The 16,250-nt window shown below is 50.0% G+C and overlaps 1 protein-coding gene across 1 annotated transcript in view; it reads right to left on the bottom strand.

Moving 5' to 3' along the window:
* Positions 1-16,250, bottom strand: part of LOC148659754 (uncharacterized) — a 33,176-nt gene that overhangs the window by 14,704 nt on the left and 2,222 nt on the right. The window contains exons 2-3 of the mRNA XM_088638128.1: positions 2,215-14,979; positions 326-1,664 (exon numbers count right to left, since the gene is read on the bottom strand). Coding sequence (XP_088494254.1) covers positions 326-1,664; positions 2,215-14,979 — 14,104 coding nt within the window. The remainder of the gene's footprint in view (positions 1-325; positions 1,665-2,214; positions 14,980-16,250) is intronic.

Here is a 16,250-nt window from a genome sequence, read left to right as displayed (position 1 = left end):
TCGGAACGGACCCCAGGGATCCTCACTTGGCACCACCCTTGTCTTGCTCTTTCCTTGTCCCACCCTACCACTTTGTACGGAGCTGTTCGATGATTTCAGGTCCCTTATCAATGTCTGTGCTCCACTCACTTAGAAATCGGATCAATCGGCTTTTTACTTTGTCCAGTCATCATGTGATGAATCCCCTTTGTGGAAGGTGGCTCCCCTGGGGTACATTCAGGAACCAGCTGGGTGAGGTCTGGGATTAATGGACACTGGCAAGATGATAAGCATTCCTTCAGTTTGTAAACCTTTTAATGTCCTCAAGCTTTTCATGACTTTCTACCAGGGTTCCTGCTCTCTTAGCTTCATGTGTGGTTCAATCTTCCAGCTGTAATCTGGGACTCCGATCTTTCTGGAAGCCTTGGTGCTGTTGGTTGTGTTGCTCGGCTCCCGGAAGATCGGAAGATCGTGGCACCTTTCCGCCTCTTCCCTCGCCTTTTCCTTTTCAGTCCGAACACCTTCTTCCATCTCTTCCCGGAAGCGGTCCTCACAGCGTTTTCTGTAGCTTTCCTCCCGCTTCCTCCAGCACCTCCTCCCCTGGGAAATCTCCTCATTCCTCGCACATTCCGGTCCCCTTCCCCAAACATCTTGACTCCCTATCCTAAATTCGTAGGGTCTGCGCCAATCCGTCCACAGCAGACTGATCCCGGATCTCCCCAAACTCTCCTTCCAGTGCATTACTTCCAGCTGCTGCAAGTGACTGGTTTCCTCGTACTCTCTCCTTTGCCCCTCCTCCCAGCATTGCCTGAGTTCCCTCATCAAAGCTCCCATCCTCTTCCTGTCCCTCTCTTCCTTAATTGTTTCCTGCAGCTCTGTAATCCATGCTTCTCGATCCTCCATCTCGTTCTCATCGATCCTCAGATTTTCCTCCACCCACTCCTCGTACTCCCTCTGGTACTTCTCCTTCAGCTCCACCTGCTTCCTGTTCAGGTCCCTTTCGTATCTCTCCTTCATGATTTGCCTCTGTCTCGCCCTGATGCTCTCTTCCACCTCCCAGTACCTCAGATTGCTGTAGAAACTGCCCTGGCTTTCCTGCAGCATTTCCTCGATTTTCTCCAGGAGCCCTGTGACTTGAACACGGTCGGCTGATTCACCAGCACGGAGAACGTGCCACCTGTGTCCGCACTTTTGCACGAGTCGTCGGAGGTCCCTGCCGCCTTGTCGCATGAACTCCTCGGGCGTCTTGCCTTTCAGTTCCTCCCCACGTGTGAACAGAATCATTGCGTGACTTTCGGCCGTCTCCCCAAAAAAGCTCAGCGACTCTGCTAATCTCTGGACATTTGGATTCTTCCCGATGGGGACCAGCAGCAGAAAAGCATGAGGCCCCGGAGAGGTCAGGCTAAGACATCGCCTGACGTCCAGCTCAGTGTCTTTCTTCGGAAAACTACTGTGGAACCAATCCGGAGTGTCCACTACTGCCACCTGCCTCCCGGCCACTTCCCCTCTCCTCTTCTCACTCTCTTTGGTCACAGCCAAACCCTCGACTTCCGAATGGAACTCTCTTCCTCCTAAGATGAGATTCCCTGTGGTACTCTTCCCAGCTCCAGTCCTCCCCAGCAGCACCAGCCTCAGCTCGGAAATGCTGGCAGCCAAAGGTTCAGCTGGGCCTCTCGCAGACAGCCCTGCGTCAGACAAAATAATCAATCAGGATTAAATGGATCGCTCTGTCTGACAGGTTTGTTTGTGTACCAGATTTGAAAAAAAAATAGTGTTAGATTTTAGGCTAACAGAAATCTTTCCTTCTTTTAGGAATTTTCCTTGGTAGAACTTGGCAACAAAATCTGTACTAAAATACAATTAATTTAAAATGTCTTCCTGCCAGATGATATTCCCGAAATGCCTTGCCCTTTACCCACCCATTTAAATGGGAACAAGCCAAGCTTTCAAGTGGTGCGAATAGGGGCTTTGTGTCTTTTCAAAGCTACTTGACCTGCTGGGGACACACTAGTGGGGGTGGAGAGGTCCCCATTACCTGTAAAGAGCTCTGAGTGGAGTGTCCAGAATTGCGCTATATAAGTGTAAGGAATTATTATTATTATTGTAATGCACACACTATATACTATATAGAGTACCATCACACCTCCTTGAACGGCAGTGTGAAACAGGGTGGTGGGAAGAGAAGCTTGGCAAGATGAGGAAATGGACCGGAATCAAATTTCTCTCTGAACTTACCTGGGGGAGGGCCTTTGTCAGTCCTGTCTCCTTTCTGGGAAGCACTTCTCCCCCATTCTGCGCCCCTCTCCCTCTTCGGCTTCACCTCGCCCTTCAGATCCTTCAGCTGCTCAGTACGTTGGGGAAGCTCCTCCTCCACCACTGCTAGTTTTTCTTTCCATTTCTTCGTGATGTCATCTGCTCTGCCAACGACTTTTCTGTAATTTGCATCATAGTCCATTTTGGCCTTCTTGAGTTCCTGGCACTTCGCTTCATACTTCTCCTGGATGATTTGTGTTTTCCGGCGTTCAGAGGCGATTTCCCCTTTGAGCGTCTCCATTTCCTGCGTGACCTTGCTCTCTTCCTCCTTGTGCCTCTCCTCCAGCTCCTTCACTTTTCTCTTCAGCTTCTCCTCGTACGAACTCTTAATGTCTCTGCAAAGCCTCTCAAGCCTTTCTCGTTCCTCGTTCTCCTCTTCATCACGATGCACGGCTTTCCTCTTTGTGGGGTCCTCCTCGAACCTCTTTCTGAGCTCCGCTACTTTCCCTCGACATTTGCTGTCATATTTCTCTTTAGCTTTCTCCATTTCCGCTTGTTGCTGCTGCCGTAAGTTTAATAATTCGCTTTGTAAGAAGCGCAGACGGTTTTCCTTATCAGCCAGTGCCATAGTCTGACGTTGGCAGTCCTGTTGAAGAGCTACACACATGTTTTCAGTGTTGGTGAGCTTCTCCAATGTCGGTGAGCTTTGGTTTGGAATACGTTCTTCAACATCTCCTCTGTCCTCGTATTTCTGCTTTAATTCCTTCAGTTCTTCCCTGAGCTCTCTGTCTTTCTCATTCAGTTCCTTGTCACACCTGGCCCTGATTGTTTCTCTTTCCCTCTCTGCTTCTTCCAGTTTTGTCTTCAGCTCTGTCTCTCTCCTCTTCTCTCTCTCTTCATAGTGCTCTCTCAGCTCTTCTTGCATTCTGCGCTGTTCCTCTGTAGATCTCTTTTTCATCTCCTCCATTTCCCTCTGCAGGTCTTCGCACTTCTGCCTCCATTCCTCCATCTCTTTCAGAAATCCCTCTTTAATCTCCCTCTCTCTCTGAGCCTGCTCCTCCTGGTGTCTCTCTGCCCCTCTCCTCTGCTCCTCTCTCAGCTCGCTCTCTTCATATTGCTCCCTCAGTTCTCTCTCTCTCCTGCTGCTCTCCTGCTGGTGCTGAAGCCTCAGTATCTCTGCTCTGTCTCTGTGCTCCTCCTCACACCTCAGCTTCACCTCCCGTCTCTGCCTTTCCATCTCCTCTGCGTGTTTCTGGGTCAACTCCTCCATCTCCTTCCGTAGCTCCTCTCTCAGGACTCTCTCTATCCTGCTCTTCTCCTCTGCTAAAGTGTCTTCCATGGCTGTTGTTTCCTGCTTGCGCTTTTCATCGTCCTCACACAGGTCCTTACCTTCCGTCTCCTTCGCTTTCTTCTGTAGCTTCCTCAGAACCTCTTCCTTTTCCTCCAGCATTTCTTTATATTTCTTTTCGATGTCTTTCACTCGGTCGCACGCTTGCCGATAACTTGCCTCATACTTAATTCGGGCTTTCTTGGCTTCTTCACACTGCTTCTGATACTTGTCCTGGAGGCGTTTCACTCGGGCCCGCTCGAGCTCAGTCTCCTTGTGCAACATCCAGACTTCGTTCTTGGCCTCCTCGGCTTTCTGTTTCAGCTGTAGTTTGTCTTCTTTTCTCATCAAGAGGGTCTTCTGTTCTTCAATGCTCGTCCTCAGTTCCTCTTGTGCAGTTTTAGATTTGAGGAGCTCGTCCAGAGTGCTTTGGAGTCTCCCCATTTCTTTCTGGTGTTTCTGCTTCAACTCCTCCATCTCCTGATGGAACTGCTCGCTGAGGACTCTCTCAATTTTTATTTTCTCCTCTGCTAATGACTGTTTTGCCTCCTCTAGCTTTTGGTCCTTGTTTCCTTTACATTCCTTTTTTAGTGCATCTAATTCCCTGACCTTCTCTTCCAGTCTCTTCTCCAGGAGTTTTTCCCTGCTCTGGAGCTCTCCATGTCTCTGCTCCAGGTCAATCCAACCTCTCCTCATCGCTTCCAGCTGTCGTTCCAGTTCCTTCTCTCCTCCACACTCCTCCTCTCTCTTCATGAGTTTCAGTTCCTCTATTTGCTTGCTATCTTCCTCCCTGATGTCTCTCTCTTTCTCCTGCAGTTGATCTTCCCGCTGGTCCCTGATCGCTGCTCCATCCTTCTCTGTTTCTCCCAGTTTAGGATTCATCTCCATTTCTCTCCTCTTCTCCCTCCATTGATGTTGCTCCCTCAGTTCTTTCTCTCTGCTGCTCAACTGCTCTTCATAGCTCAGCTCCTCTTCCATCCTGTTTTGTCCCTCTGTAGATCTCTTTTTCATCTCCTCCATTTCCCTCTGCAGTTCTTCATATTTCTGTTTCCATTCCACCATCTCTTTCAGAATTCCCTCTGTGAGCTCCCTCTCTCTCTGAGCCTGCTCCTCCTGGTGTCTCTCTGCTCCTCTCCTCTGATCCTCTCTCAGCTCTGTCTCTCTCCTGCCAATCTCTTCTTCATAATTGACTCTTAGCTCTTGTTCCAGTCTGCACTGCTCCTGTGATATTGTCTCTCTCAGGGGCTCTGTTTCTCTCTCCTTCTCCCTCTCATATCTCTGTCTTAACTCTGCCATTTCCTGCTCATGTTTCTGAGTTATTTCACCCATTTGCCTCTGGAAATCCTCCCTGAGTTCCCTCTCTGTCTGGGCCTGCTCCTCCTGGTGTCTCTCTGCTCCTCTCCTCTGCTCCTCTCTCAGCTCTGTCTCGCTCCTCTTCTCTCTCTCTCCATATTGCTCTCTCAGCTCAGTCTCTCTCCTGATAATCTCCTCTTCATACTGAGCCCTTAGTTCTTCTATACTGAGTTTTTCATCTTTGGTTCTGTCTTTCATCTCCTCCATTTCCCTCTGCAGGTCTTCACACTTCTGCCTCCATTCCTCTGTCCCTTTCAGAAATCCCTCTGTGAGCTCCCTCTCTCTCTGAGCCTGTTCCTCCTGGTGTCTCACTGTCCTTCTTTTCTCTTCAGCTAAACTCTCGGTCATCTTCTCGATTTGCTCTGCTCTCCTGTCAAGCTCTTGTGCTGACTGCTCTTTCTCTGCCTGCATTTCCCTCTGCAGGTCTTCATATTTCTGTTTCCATTCTTCCAATTCCTTCAGAAATCCCTCTGTGAGCTCCCTCTCTCTCTGAGCCTGTTCCTCCTGGTGTCTCTCTGCTCCTCTCCTCTGCTTCTCTCTCGGCTTTGTCTCTCTCCTCTTCTCTCTCTCTTCATACTGCTCTCTCAGCTCTATCTCTCGCCTGCTAATCTCCTCTTCATATTGGACTCTCAGCTTTTCTTCCATTCCGAGCTGTTCCTCTTTGGTTCTCTCTTTCATCTCCTCCATTTCCCTCTGCAGGTCTTCACACTTCGTTCTCCATTCCTCCGTCCCTTTCAGAAATCCCTCTGTGAGCTCCCTCTCTCTCTGAGCCTGTTCCTCCTGGTATCTCTCTGCTCCTCTCCTCTGCTCCTCTCTCATCTCTGTCTCTCTCCTGCCAATCTCTTCTTCATACTTGACTCTTAGCTCTTGTTCCAGTCTGCACTGCTCCTGTGATATTGTCTCTCTCAGGGGCTCTGTTTCCCTCTCCTTCTCCCTCTCATATCTCTGTCTTAACTCTTCCATTTCCTGCTCATGTTTCTGAGTTATTTCACCCATTTGCCTCTGGAAATCCTCCCTGAGTTCCCTCTCTGTCTGGGCCTGCTCCTCCTGGTGTCTTTCTGCTCCTCTCCTCTGCTCCTCTCTCAGCTCTGTCTCGCTCCTCTTCTCTCTCTCTCCATATTGCTCTCTCAGCTCAGTCTCTCTCCTGATAATCTCCTCTTCATACTGAGCCCTTAGTTCTTCTATTCTGAGATTTTCTTCTTTGGTTCTGTATTTCATCTCCTCCATTTCCCTCTGCAGGTCTTCACACTTCTGCCTCCATTCCTCCGTCCCTTTCAGAAATCCCTCTGTGAGCTCCCTCTCTCTCTGCGCCTGTTCCTCCTGGTGTCTCACTGTCCTTCTATTCTCTTCAGCTAAACTCTCGGTCATCTTCTCGATTTGCTCTGCTCTCCTGTCAAGCTCTTGTGCTGACTGCTCTTTCTCTGCCTGCATTTCCCTCTGCAGGTCATCATATTTCTGTTTCCATTCTTCCATTTCTTTCAGAAATCCTTCTCTGAGCTCTCTCTCTCTCTGAGCCTGTTCCTCCTGGTGTCTCTCTGCTCCTCTCCTCTGCTCCTCTCTCAGCTCTGTCTCGCTCCTCTTCTCTCTCTCTCCATATTGCTCTCTCAGCTCAGTCTCTCTCCTGAGAATCTCCTCTTCATACTGAGCCCTTAGTTCTTCTATTCTGAGCTTTTCTTCTTTGGTTCTGTCTTTCATCTCCTCCATTTCCCTCTGCAGGTCTTCACACTTCTGCCTCCATTCCTCCATCCCTTTCAGAAAGCCCTCTGTGAGCTCCCTCTCTCTCTGAGCCTGTTCCTCCTGGTGTCTCTCTGTCCTTCTTTTCTCTTCAGCTAAACTCTCGGTCATCTTCTCGATTTGCTCTGCTCTCCTGTCAAGCTCTTGTGCTGACTGCTCTTTCTCTGCCTGCATTTCCCTCTGCAGTTCTTCATATTTTTTTTTCCATTCCTCTATTTCTTTCAGAAACCCCTCTGTGAGCTCACTCTGTCTCTGCTCCTGTCTCAGCTCTGTCTCTCTCCTCTTCTCTCTCTCTTCATATTGCTCTCTCAGTTCTCTCTCTCTTCTACTGATCTCTTCTTCATACTTAACTCTTAGCTCTTGTTCCAGTCTGCACTGATCCTGTGATATTGTGTCTCTCAGGTGCTCTGTTTCCCTCTCCTGCTCCCTCTCATATCTCTGTCTTAACTCTTCCATTTCCTCTTCATGTTTCTCAGTTATCTCTACTGTTTGGCTCTGGAGGTCCTTCCTGAGTTCCCTCTCTGTCCTTTTCATTTCAGCTAAACTCTCGGTCATCTTCTCAATTTGCTCTGCTCTCCTGTCAAGCTCCTGTGCCGACTGCTCTTTCATCTCCTCCATTTCCCTCTGCAGGTCTTCACACTTCTGCCTCCATTCCTCCGTCCCTTTCAGAAAGCCCTCTGTGAGCTCCCTCTCTCTCTGAGCCTGTTCCTCCTGGTGTCTCTCTGTCCTTATTTTCTCTTGAGCTAAACTCTCGGTCATCTTCTCGATTTGCTCTGCTCTCCTGTCAAGCTCTTGTGCTGACTGCTCTTTCTCTGCCTGCATTTCCCTCTGCAGGTCTTCATATTTCTGTTTCCATTCTTCCATTTCTTTCGGAAATCCTTCTCTGAGCTCTCTCTCTCTCTGAGCCTGTTCCTCCTGGTGTTTCTCTGCTCCTCTCCTCTGCTCCTCTCTCAGCTCTGTCTCTCTCCTCTTCTCTCTCTCTTCATATTGCTCTCTCAGCTCAGTCTCTCTCCTGATAATCTCCTCTTCATACTGAGCCCTTAGTTCTTCTACTCTGAGCTTTTCTTCTTTGGTTCTGTCTTTCATCTCCTCCATTTCCCTCTGCAGGTCTTCACACTTCTGCCTCCATTCCTCTGTCCCTTTCAGAAATCCCTCTGTGAGCTCCCTCTCTCTCTGAGCCTGTTCCTCCTGGTGTCTCACTGTCCTTCTTTTCTCTTCAGCTAAACTCTCGGTCATCTTCTCGATTTGCTCTGCTCTCCTGTCAAGCTCTTGTGCTGACTGCTCTTTCTCTGCCTGCATTTCCCTCTGCAGGTCTTCATATTTCTGTTTCCATTCTTCCAATTCTTTCAGAAATCCCTCTGTGAGCTCCCTCTCTCTCTGAGCCTGTTCCTCCTGGTGTCTCTCTGCTCCTCTCCTCTGCTTCTCTCTCGGCTTTGTCTCTCTCCTCTTCTCTCTCTCTTCATACTGCTCTCTCAGCTCTATCTCTCGCCTGCTAATCTCCTCTTCATATTGGACTCTCAGCTTTTCTTCCATTCCGAGCTGTTCCTCTTTGGTTCTCTCTTTCATCTCCTCCATTTCCCTCTGCAGGTCTTCACACTTCGTTCTCCATTCCTCCGTCCCTTTCAGAAATCCCTCTGTGAGCTCCCTCTCTCTCTGAGCCTGTTCCTCCTGGTATCTCTCTGCTCCTCTCCTCTGCTCCTCTCTCATCTCTGTCTCTCTCCTGCCAATCTCTTCTTCATACTTGACTCTTAGCTCTTGTTCCAGGCTGCACTGCTCCTGTGATATTGTCTCTCTCAGGGGCTCTGTTTCCCTCTCCTTCTCCCTCTCATATCTCTGTCTTAACTCTTCCATTTCCTGCTCATGTTTCTGAGTTATTTCACCCATTTGCCTCTGGAAATCCTCCCTGAGTTCCCTCTCTGTCTGGGCCTGCTCCTCCTGGTGTCTCTCTGCTCCTCTCCTCTGCTCCTCTCTCAGCTCTGTCTCGCTCCTCTTCTCTCTCTCTCCATATTGCTCTCTCTTCTCAGTCTCTCTCCTGATAATCTCCTCTTCATACTGAGCCCTTAGTTCTTCTATTCTGAGATTTTCTTCTTTGGTTCTGTCTTTCATCTCCTCCATTTCCCTCTGCAGGTCTTCACACTTCTGCCTCCATTCCTCCGTCCCTTTCAGAAATCCCTCTGTGAGCTCCCTCTCTCTCTGCGCCTGTTCCTCCTGGTGTCTCACTGTCCTTCTATTCTCTTCAGCTAAACTCTCGGTCATCTTCTCGATTTGCTCTGCTCTCCTGTCAAGCTCTTGTGCTGACTGCTCTTTCTCTGCCTGCATTTCCCTGTGCAGGTCATCATATTTCTGTTTCCATTCTTCCATTTCTTTCAGAAATCCTTCTCTGAGCTCTCTCTCTCTCTGAGCCTGTTCCTCCTGGTGTCTCTCTGCTCCTCTCCTCTGCTCCTCTCTCAGCTCTGTCTCGCTCCTCTTCTCTCTCTCTCCATATTGCTCTCTGAGCTCAGTCTCTCTCCTGATAATCTCCTCTTCATACTGAGCCCTTAGTTCTTCTATTCTGAGCTTTTCTTCTTTGGTTCTGTCTTTCATCTCCTCCATTTCCCTCTGCAGGTCTTCACACTTCTGCCTCCATTCCTCCATCCCTTTCAGAAAGCCCTCTGTGAGCTCCCTCTCTCTCTGAGCCTGTTCCTCCTGGTGTCTCTCTGTCCTTCTTTTCTCTTCAGCTAAACTCTCGGTCATCTTCTCGATTTGCTCTGCTCTCCTGTCAAGCTCTTGTGCTGACTGCTCTTTCTCTGCCTGCATTTCCCTCTGCAGGTCTTCATATTTTTTTTTCCATTCCTCTATTTCTTTCGGAAACCCCTCTGTGAGCTCACTCTGTCTCTGCTCCTGTCTCAGCTCTGTCTCTCTCCTCTTCTCTCTCTCTTCATATTGCTCTCTCAGTTCTCTCTCTCTTCTACTGATCTCTTCTTCATACTTAACTCTTAGCTCTTGTTCCAGTCTGCACTGGTCCTGTGATATTGTGTCTCTCAGGTGCTCTGTTTCCCTCTCCTGCTCCCTCTCATATCTCTGTCTTAACTCTTCCATTTCCTCTTCATGTTTCTCAGTTATCTCTACTGTTTGGCTCTGGAGGTCCTTCCTGAGTTCCCTCTCTGTCCTTTTCATTTCAGCTAAACTCTCGGTCATCTTCTCAATTTGCTCTGCTCTCCTGTCAAGCTCCTGTGCCGACTGCTCTTTCATCTCCTCCATTTCCCTCTGCAGGTCTTCACACTTCTGCCTCCATTCCTCCATCCCTTTCAGAAAGCCCTCTGTGAGCTCCCTCTCTCTCTGAGCCTGTTCCTCCTGGTGTCTCTCTGTCCTTCTTTTCTCTTGAGCTAAACTCTCGGTCATCTTCTCGATTTGCTCTGCTCTCCTGTCAAGCTCTTGTGCTGACTGCTCTTTCTCTGCCTGCATTTCCCTCTGCAGGTCTTCATATTTCTGTTTCCATTCTTCCATTTCTTTCGGAAATCCTTCTCTGAGCTTTCTCTTTCTCTGAGCCTGTTCCTCCTGGTGTTTCTCTGCTCCTCTCCTCTGCTCCTCTCTCAGCTCTGTCTCGCTCCTCTTCTCTCTCTCTTCATATTGCTCTCTCAGCTCAGTCTCTCTCCTGATAATCTCCTCTTCATACTGAGCCCTTAGTTCTTCTATTCTGAGCTTTTCTTCTTTGGTTCTGTCTTTCATCTCCTTCATTTCCCTCTGCAGGTCTTCACACTTCTGCCTCCATTCCTCTGTCCCTTTCAGAAATCCCTCTGTGAGCTCCCTCTCTCTCTGAGCCTGTTCCTCCTGGTGTCTCACTGTCCTTCTTTTCTCTTCAGCTAAACTCTCGGTCATCTTCTCGATTTGCTCTGCTCTCCTGTCAAGCTCTTGTGCTGACTGCTCTTTCTCTGCCTGCATTTCCCTCTGCAGGTCTTCATATTTCTGTTTCCATTCTTCCAATTCTTTCAGAAATCCCTCTGTGAGCTCCCTCTCTCTCTGAGCCTGTTCCTCCTGGTGTCTCTCTGCTCCTCTCCTCTGCTTCTCTCTCGGCTTTGTCTCTCTCCTCTTCTCTCTCTCTTCATACTGCTCTCTCAGCTCTATCTCTTGCCTGCTAATCTCCTCTTCATATTGGACTCTCAGCTTTTCTTCCATTCCGAGCTGTTCCTCTTTGGTTCTCTCTTTCATCTCCTCCATTTCCCTCTGCAGGTCTTCACACTTCTGCCTCCATTCCTCTGTCCCTTTCAGAAATCCCTCTGTGAGCTCCCTCTCTCTCTGAGCCTGTTCCTCCTGGTATCTCTCTGCTCCTCTCCTCTGCTCCTCTCTCATCTCTGTCTCTCTCCTGCCAATCTCTTCTTCATACTTGACTCTTAGCTCTTGTTCCAGTCTGCACTGCTCCTGTGATATTGTCTCTCTCAGGGGCTCTGTTTCCCTCTCCTTCTCCCTCTCGTATCTCTGTCTTAACTCTTCCATTTCCTGCTCATGTTTCTGAGTTATTTCACCCATTTGCCTCTGGAAATCCTCCCTGAGTTCCCTCTCTGTCCTTCTATTGTCTTCAGCTAAGCTCTCGGTCATCTTCTCAATTTGCTTTGCTCTCCTGTCAAGCTCTTGTGCTGACTGCTCTTTCTCTGCGTCCATTTCTCTCTGTAGGTCTTCACACTTCCGTCTCCATTTCTCCATTTCTTTCAGAAATCCCTCTGTGAGCTCCCTCTCTCTCTGAGCCTGTTCCTCCTGGTGTCTCTCTGCTTCTCTCCTCTGCTCTTCTCTCAGCTCTGTCTCGCTCCTCTTCTCTCTCTCTTCATATTGCTCTCTCAGCTCAGTCTCTTTCCTGATAATCTCCAGTTCATACTTAGCCCTTATTTCTTCTATTCTGTGTTGTTCCTCTTTGGTTCTCTCCTTCATTTCCCTCTTCAGGTCTTCATATTTCTGTCTCCATTCCTCCATTTCTTTCAGAAATCCCTCTTTAATCTCCCTCTCTCTCTGTGCCTGCTCCTCCTGGTGTCTCTCTGCTCCTCTCCTGTGCTCCTCTCTCAGCTCTCTCTCTTCGTATTGCTTCCTCAGTTCTGTCTCTCGCCTGCTGCTCTCCTGCTGGTGCTGAAGCCTCAGTGTCTCTGCTCTGTCTCTATGCTCCTCCTCACACCTCAGTCTCACTCTCTTGAGCTCTTCTGCGTGCTTCCTGGTCAACTCCTCCACCTCCTTCCGCAGATCTTCCTGGAGCTCCTTCTCTGTCCTTCTCTGCCCTGCTGACATCTCTTCCCCTTCATTTGTCCTCTGACATTCCTCTGCTTCAAATTTCCGCCTCAGGTCCTCTGATTCCTTCATCAGCTCGGCTAGGGCTTCACTCAGCTCTCTCTCTCTTTTAACACCTGCTTCTAAACTGTGTGTCATTTTCTCAATTGCCCTGGACGTCTCTTCCTCCACTTTCCTTTGCATCTCCTCCAGCTCGTTTTTGTGCTGCTCCTTCATCTTCTTCTGTTCTGCGTTTTGCTTTTCCTGTAAAGCTTTCTCCCTCTCCCTTTGTTTTTCTTCCGTCTCTCGTTCTTTCACTTTGTATAATTCTTCCCACAACTCTTTCAGCTCTTTTGCTCTATTAAAGACTTCCTCTGCCCATGTTGTCCTCTCCTCTTCGATTTCTTTCTCTTTGACCTGATCCAATGGCTTCATTGTATCAAATTTCCTGACCTTCTCTTCCAGACTCTTCTCCAGGAGTTTTTCCCTTCTCTGGAATTCTCCGTGTCTCTGCTCCAGGTCTTTCCAATCTCTCATCATCGCTTCCAGCTGTCGTTCCAGTTCCTTCTCTCCTCCACTCTCCTCCTCTCTCTGCATGTCCCCCTGTATCTCTCCTGGGCTGAGCTCCTCTTCACCCTGCAGGTCCAGCTCTTTGCCTTGTGTAGGACTGTCCTTTCTGGACTTGGACTGAGTTTCCTCTGCTATGCTGTCCAGCTCCTCCACAGCCCTCTGTCTCCCTGTCTCCATCTTTCTCTGCAGCTCATACTTCATGAGTTTCAGTTCCTCTATTTGCTTGCTATCTTCCTGCCTGATGTCTCTCTCTTTCTCCTGCAGATGATCTTCCCGCTGGTCCCCGATAGCTGCTCCTTCCTTCTCCATTTCTCCCAGTTTAAGATTCAACTCCATTTCTCTCCTCTTCTCTCTCTCTTCATATTGCTCTCTCAGCTCAGTCTCTCTCCTGCTAATCTCCTCTTCATACTGAGCCCTTAGTTCTTCTATTCTGAGCTTTTCTTCATTGGTTCTCTCTTTCATCTCCTCCATTTCCCTCTGCAGGTCTTCACACTTCTGCCTCCATTCCTCCGTCCCTTTCAGAAATCCCTCTGTGAGCTCCCTCTCTCTCTGAGCCTGTTCCTCCTGGTGTCTCTCTGTCCTAATTTTCTCTTTAGCTAAACTCTTGGTCATCATCTCGATTTGTTCTGCTCTCCTGTAAAGCTCTTGTGCTGACATCTCTTTCTCTGCCTGCATTTCCCTCTGCAGGTCTTCATATTTCTGTCTCCATTCCTCCATCTCTTTCAGAAATCCCTGTGTGAGCTCCCTCTCTCTCTGAGCCTGTTCCTCCTGGTGTCTCTCTGCTCCTCTCCTCTGCTCCTCTCTCAGCTCTGTCTCTCTCCTCTTCTCTCTCTCTTCATACTGCTCTCTCAGCTCAGTCTCTCTCCTGATAATCTCCTCTTCATACTGAGCCCTTAGTTCTTCTATTCTGGGCTGTTCCTCTTTGGTTCTCTCTTTTATCTCCTCCATTTCCCTCTGCAGGTCTTCACACTTCTGCCTCCATTCCTCCATCTCTTTCAGAAATCCCTCTGTGAGCTCCCTCTCTCTCTGAGCCTGTTCCTCCTGGTGTCTCTCTGCTCCTCTCCTCTGCTCCTCTCTCAGCTCTGTCTCTCTACTCTTCTCTCTCTCTTCATACTGCTCTCTCAGCTCAGTCTCTCTCCTCTTCTGCCTGTCCTCATATTGCTCCCTCAGTTCTCTCTTTTTCTTTCTGAACTCTTCTTCATACTGAGCCCTTAGTTCTTCTTTCACTCTGAGCTCCATTTCCCTCTTCAGGTCTTCACATGACGGTTGTGTCTCCTGTCTTGTTGTGTTCCATATTGGTTCCATCCCAGCTCCCAGTTTTATTCTTTCCTCGGTGTGTTGTGGAGTGTCCACCCACATTTTCCTTTCAGTGTTCTCCCTCACCTCTGCCCCCTGCATCTTGGCTAGTGTCTCCTTGTCTTCTCCTGCCTTGCCTTCTCTGTCCTTCTCCTTCTCCTCTGCGACGATCCCTCTATCCCATTTCCTGCTCCGCTGTGGGATCAATGTTCTCGCCTCGCTCTCACTGTTTTTTCCCGGTCTCCCCCCTCCCTCCGCCTGTTCCCCTTGCCGGTCCGACCTCGGGGATCCTCCCGGCTCGTTTTCCAGCTCGTCCCGGCTCTGCGGTTCCTCTCGGCCACCAGCCATCTCCGTCCCTTCTTCCCGAGAGCCCTCGGCACGCTTCGGCCTCACTTCCTCCTCCCGGCCCTGCGGCTTTCCCTTTACTTCTCTCTGGATCCTCCCTCTGCTGAAGTCAAACCCTCTCTTTATCGACTCCAACCTACTGCCCCGTTTTCCCACCGCCCTCCTGGGCAGAGAGCTGGGCCGCGACACAGGAGTGCTCACTTCCACGGCTGTCTCCTGCGCTTTGTCCGCGAGCCTCTCCTCCGAGTCCTGTCCGTGCCGAGAGCTCCTCCTCCACATCTCGTCGATTTTCCCCAGCAGCTCCTCCACCTGTCGGCGGTTCCCCATGTCCTCGTTATTGAAGACGTGGTACCGCCTACCGCACTGGTGCAGGAGCTTCTGCAAGCCCCCGGGCTGCCCCCTGAGGTACCGCTCGATGGTCTCCTCCCCGAGCCGGTCCCCGTGGGTGAAGAGGACGAGCGTGTAGTTCCGGCAAGTCTCGCCGAAGATGTCTTTCATGATCTGGAGGGCCTCCTCCTCTCCGGATCTGAAATCCCCGATCTGCAGCACCAGGAGGAAGACGTGGGGCCCCAGATTGGGCTGCAGCATGCACATCCGGATCTCGCTGCCGGTCTCCTTTGGCCAGGTCTCAGAGCCGAGCAAATCGGGGCTGTCGATCAGCACGATCCTCCTCCCGGCCACGGTCCCGATCCTCTTCACGCAGCCCTGGGTAACCTGGGACCGGCCGTCCTCGGACGACGTCTCCACCTTTCCCAGGATGGTGTTGGCAGCGGCGGTCTTCCCGGCCCCCGCCCTCCCCATCAGCATCACCCTCAGGCCGGAGGGGCTGCGCTGGCCCAGCTGGGGAGCTACGGCTTCGCTGCCCTCTCTCCCCGCCCGCCTTGGTCCCGGATCTAGGGGGAAAAAAGGGGAAATTATGGCGGGTCAGTTGATCCACAAAGGATTTTCTCTTTTCGGAGGCCCAATAAGCCAATAATCATCCCGATGTCAGGATCTGGAGCCTGGGGTCTTTCCCAACCCATTTTAGAATCTGTGTCAGTACACAGTTATCCACCTAGTCACACACAGATGTACAGTATATAGGATATAGGAGTCGGGGCACAGTGGAGCTCCATGTATTTATAATTTCCCTAAAGCTCTGCTGTTAGCCCGTCTACAGCCGTGTGAAAGTCCGACTTCGGCTCAGTTGTAAGAATTCCTCACCGGGCTGCACGGCACGTTGGCCAAGAGCTGTACAGCCCAGGCCCCTTTCTCCCCAAAGAGCATCATTCTCCCCCCCCCCCCTCGCTTTCACAGAGCGTTGTTTCTGATTTTTTAAAACATTCTTTCTTTTTCCTTCGCTCTGAGCGCCGCATCGTCTTTTGGACGTCTCCCGAGCGCGTTTTTTAAAGAGAGACGCCCTCGTCGTCAGCCCCCGCTGGCCTCACGCCGGGGGTCTCTTGTCAACCTGGGGAACTCATCGGCTCGAACCGGCGTTCACTAAGGCTCCCTGTCACAGAGCGTATCTCCTTTACGCAAGTGATACGGTGCCGCTCTGTGCGCTGGTATTTTCAAACGATATGATTTGCCCTCTGTAACAGGTGCTCTGCTAATCTCCTCTGCACGAGTTACACTGGTCACCCCATCTCACACTAATACTCACAACAGACGTCAGGAAAGAAACCCTATACTTTCTCACAGGGATAGGTTTGTCATCTTAAAGAGCTTTTACCAAATAAAGTACAATAACAACTCAAAATACTCAATATCACATAATCCTCAATGTTATTTGGTGACAATTTTTGTTAATGTTTGTTAATGTTAAAGGCCTGCTCACGCAATAAAAAATATGCGTGCACTATTGTAGAAATGGAAAGAGACAGGTGCTCTGACTTGTTTCTACAAAGTCTCGCACAACTGTCACTGAGCCACACGGGAAAATATTGCCACATATTTGCCAAGACCTGGCCTGTTGGCCAGCAAGTGTATCACCCTCCAGCTCAGCACTGGCAGCCCCACTGGAGCTCCGCAGTGTGAGCCTGGTCAGTACCTGGATGGGAGACTCCTGGGAGAGCTGAGGCTGCTGCTGGGAGAGGTGTTAGTGGGGCCAGTAGGGGGGCTCACCCTGCAGTCTGCGTGAGTTCTCATGCCCCACTGTAGTGATGGGAACACTCTACTGTAAAAA

This window comes from Lepisosteus platostomus, chromosome 6 (genome assembly GCF_059453375.1).
Source record: "Lepisosteus platostomus isolate fLepPlt1 chromosome 6, fLepPlt1.hap1, whole genome shotgun sequence".
Taxonomy (NCBI): Eukaryota; Metazoa; Chordata; class Actinopteri; order Semionotiformes; family Lepisosteidae; genus Lepisosteus; species Lepisosteus platostomus.
This window is presented reverse-complemented; position numbering and strand designations above follow the sequence as displayed.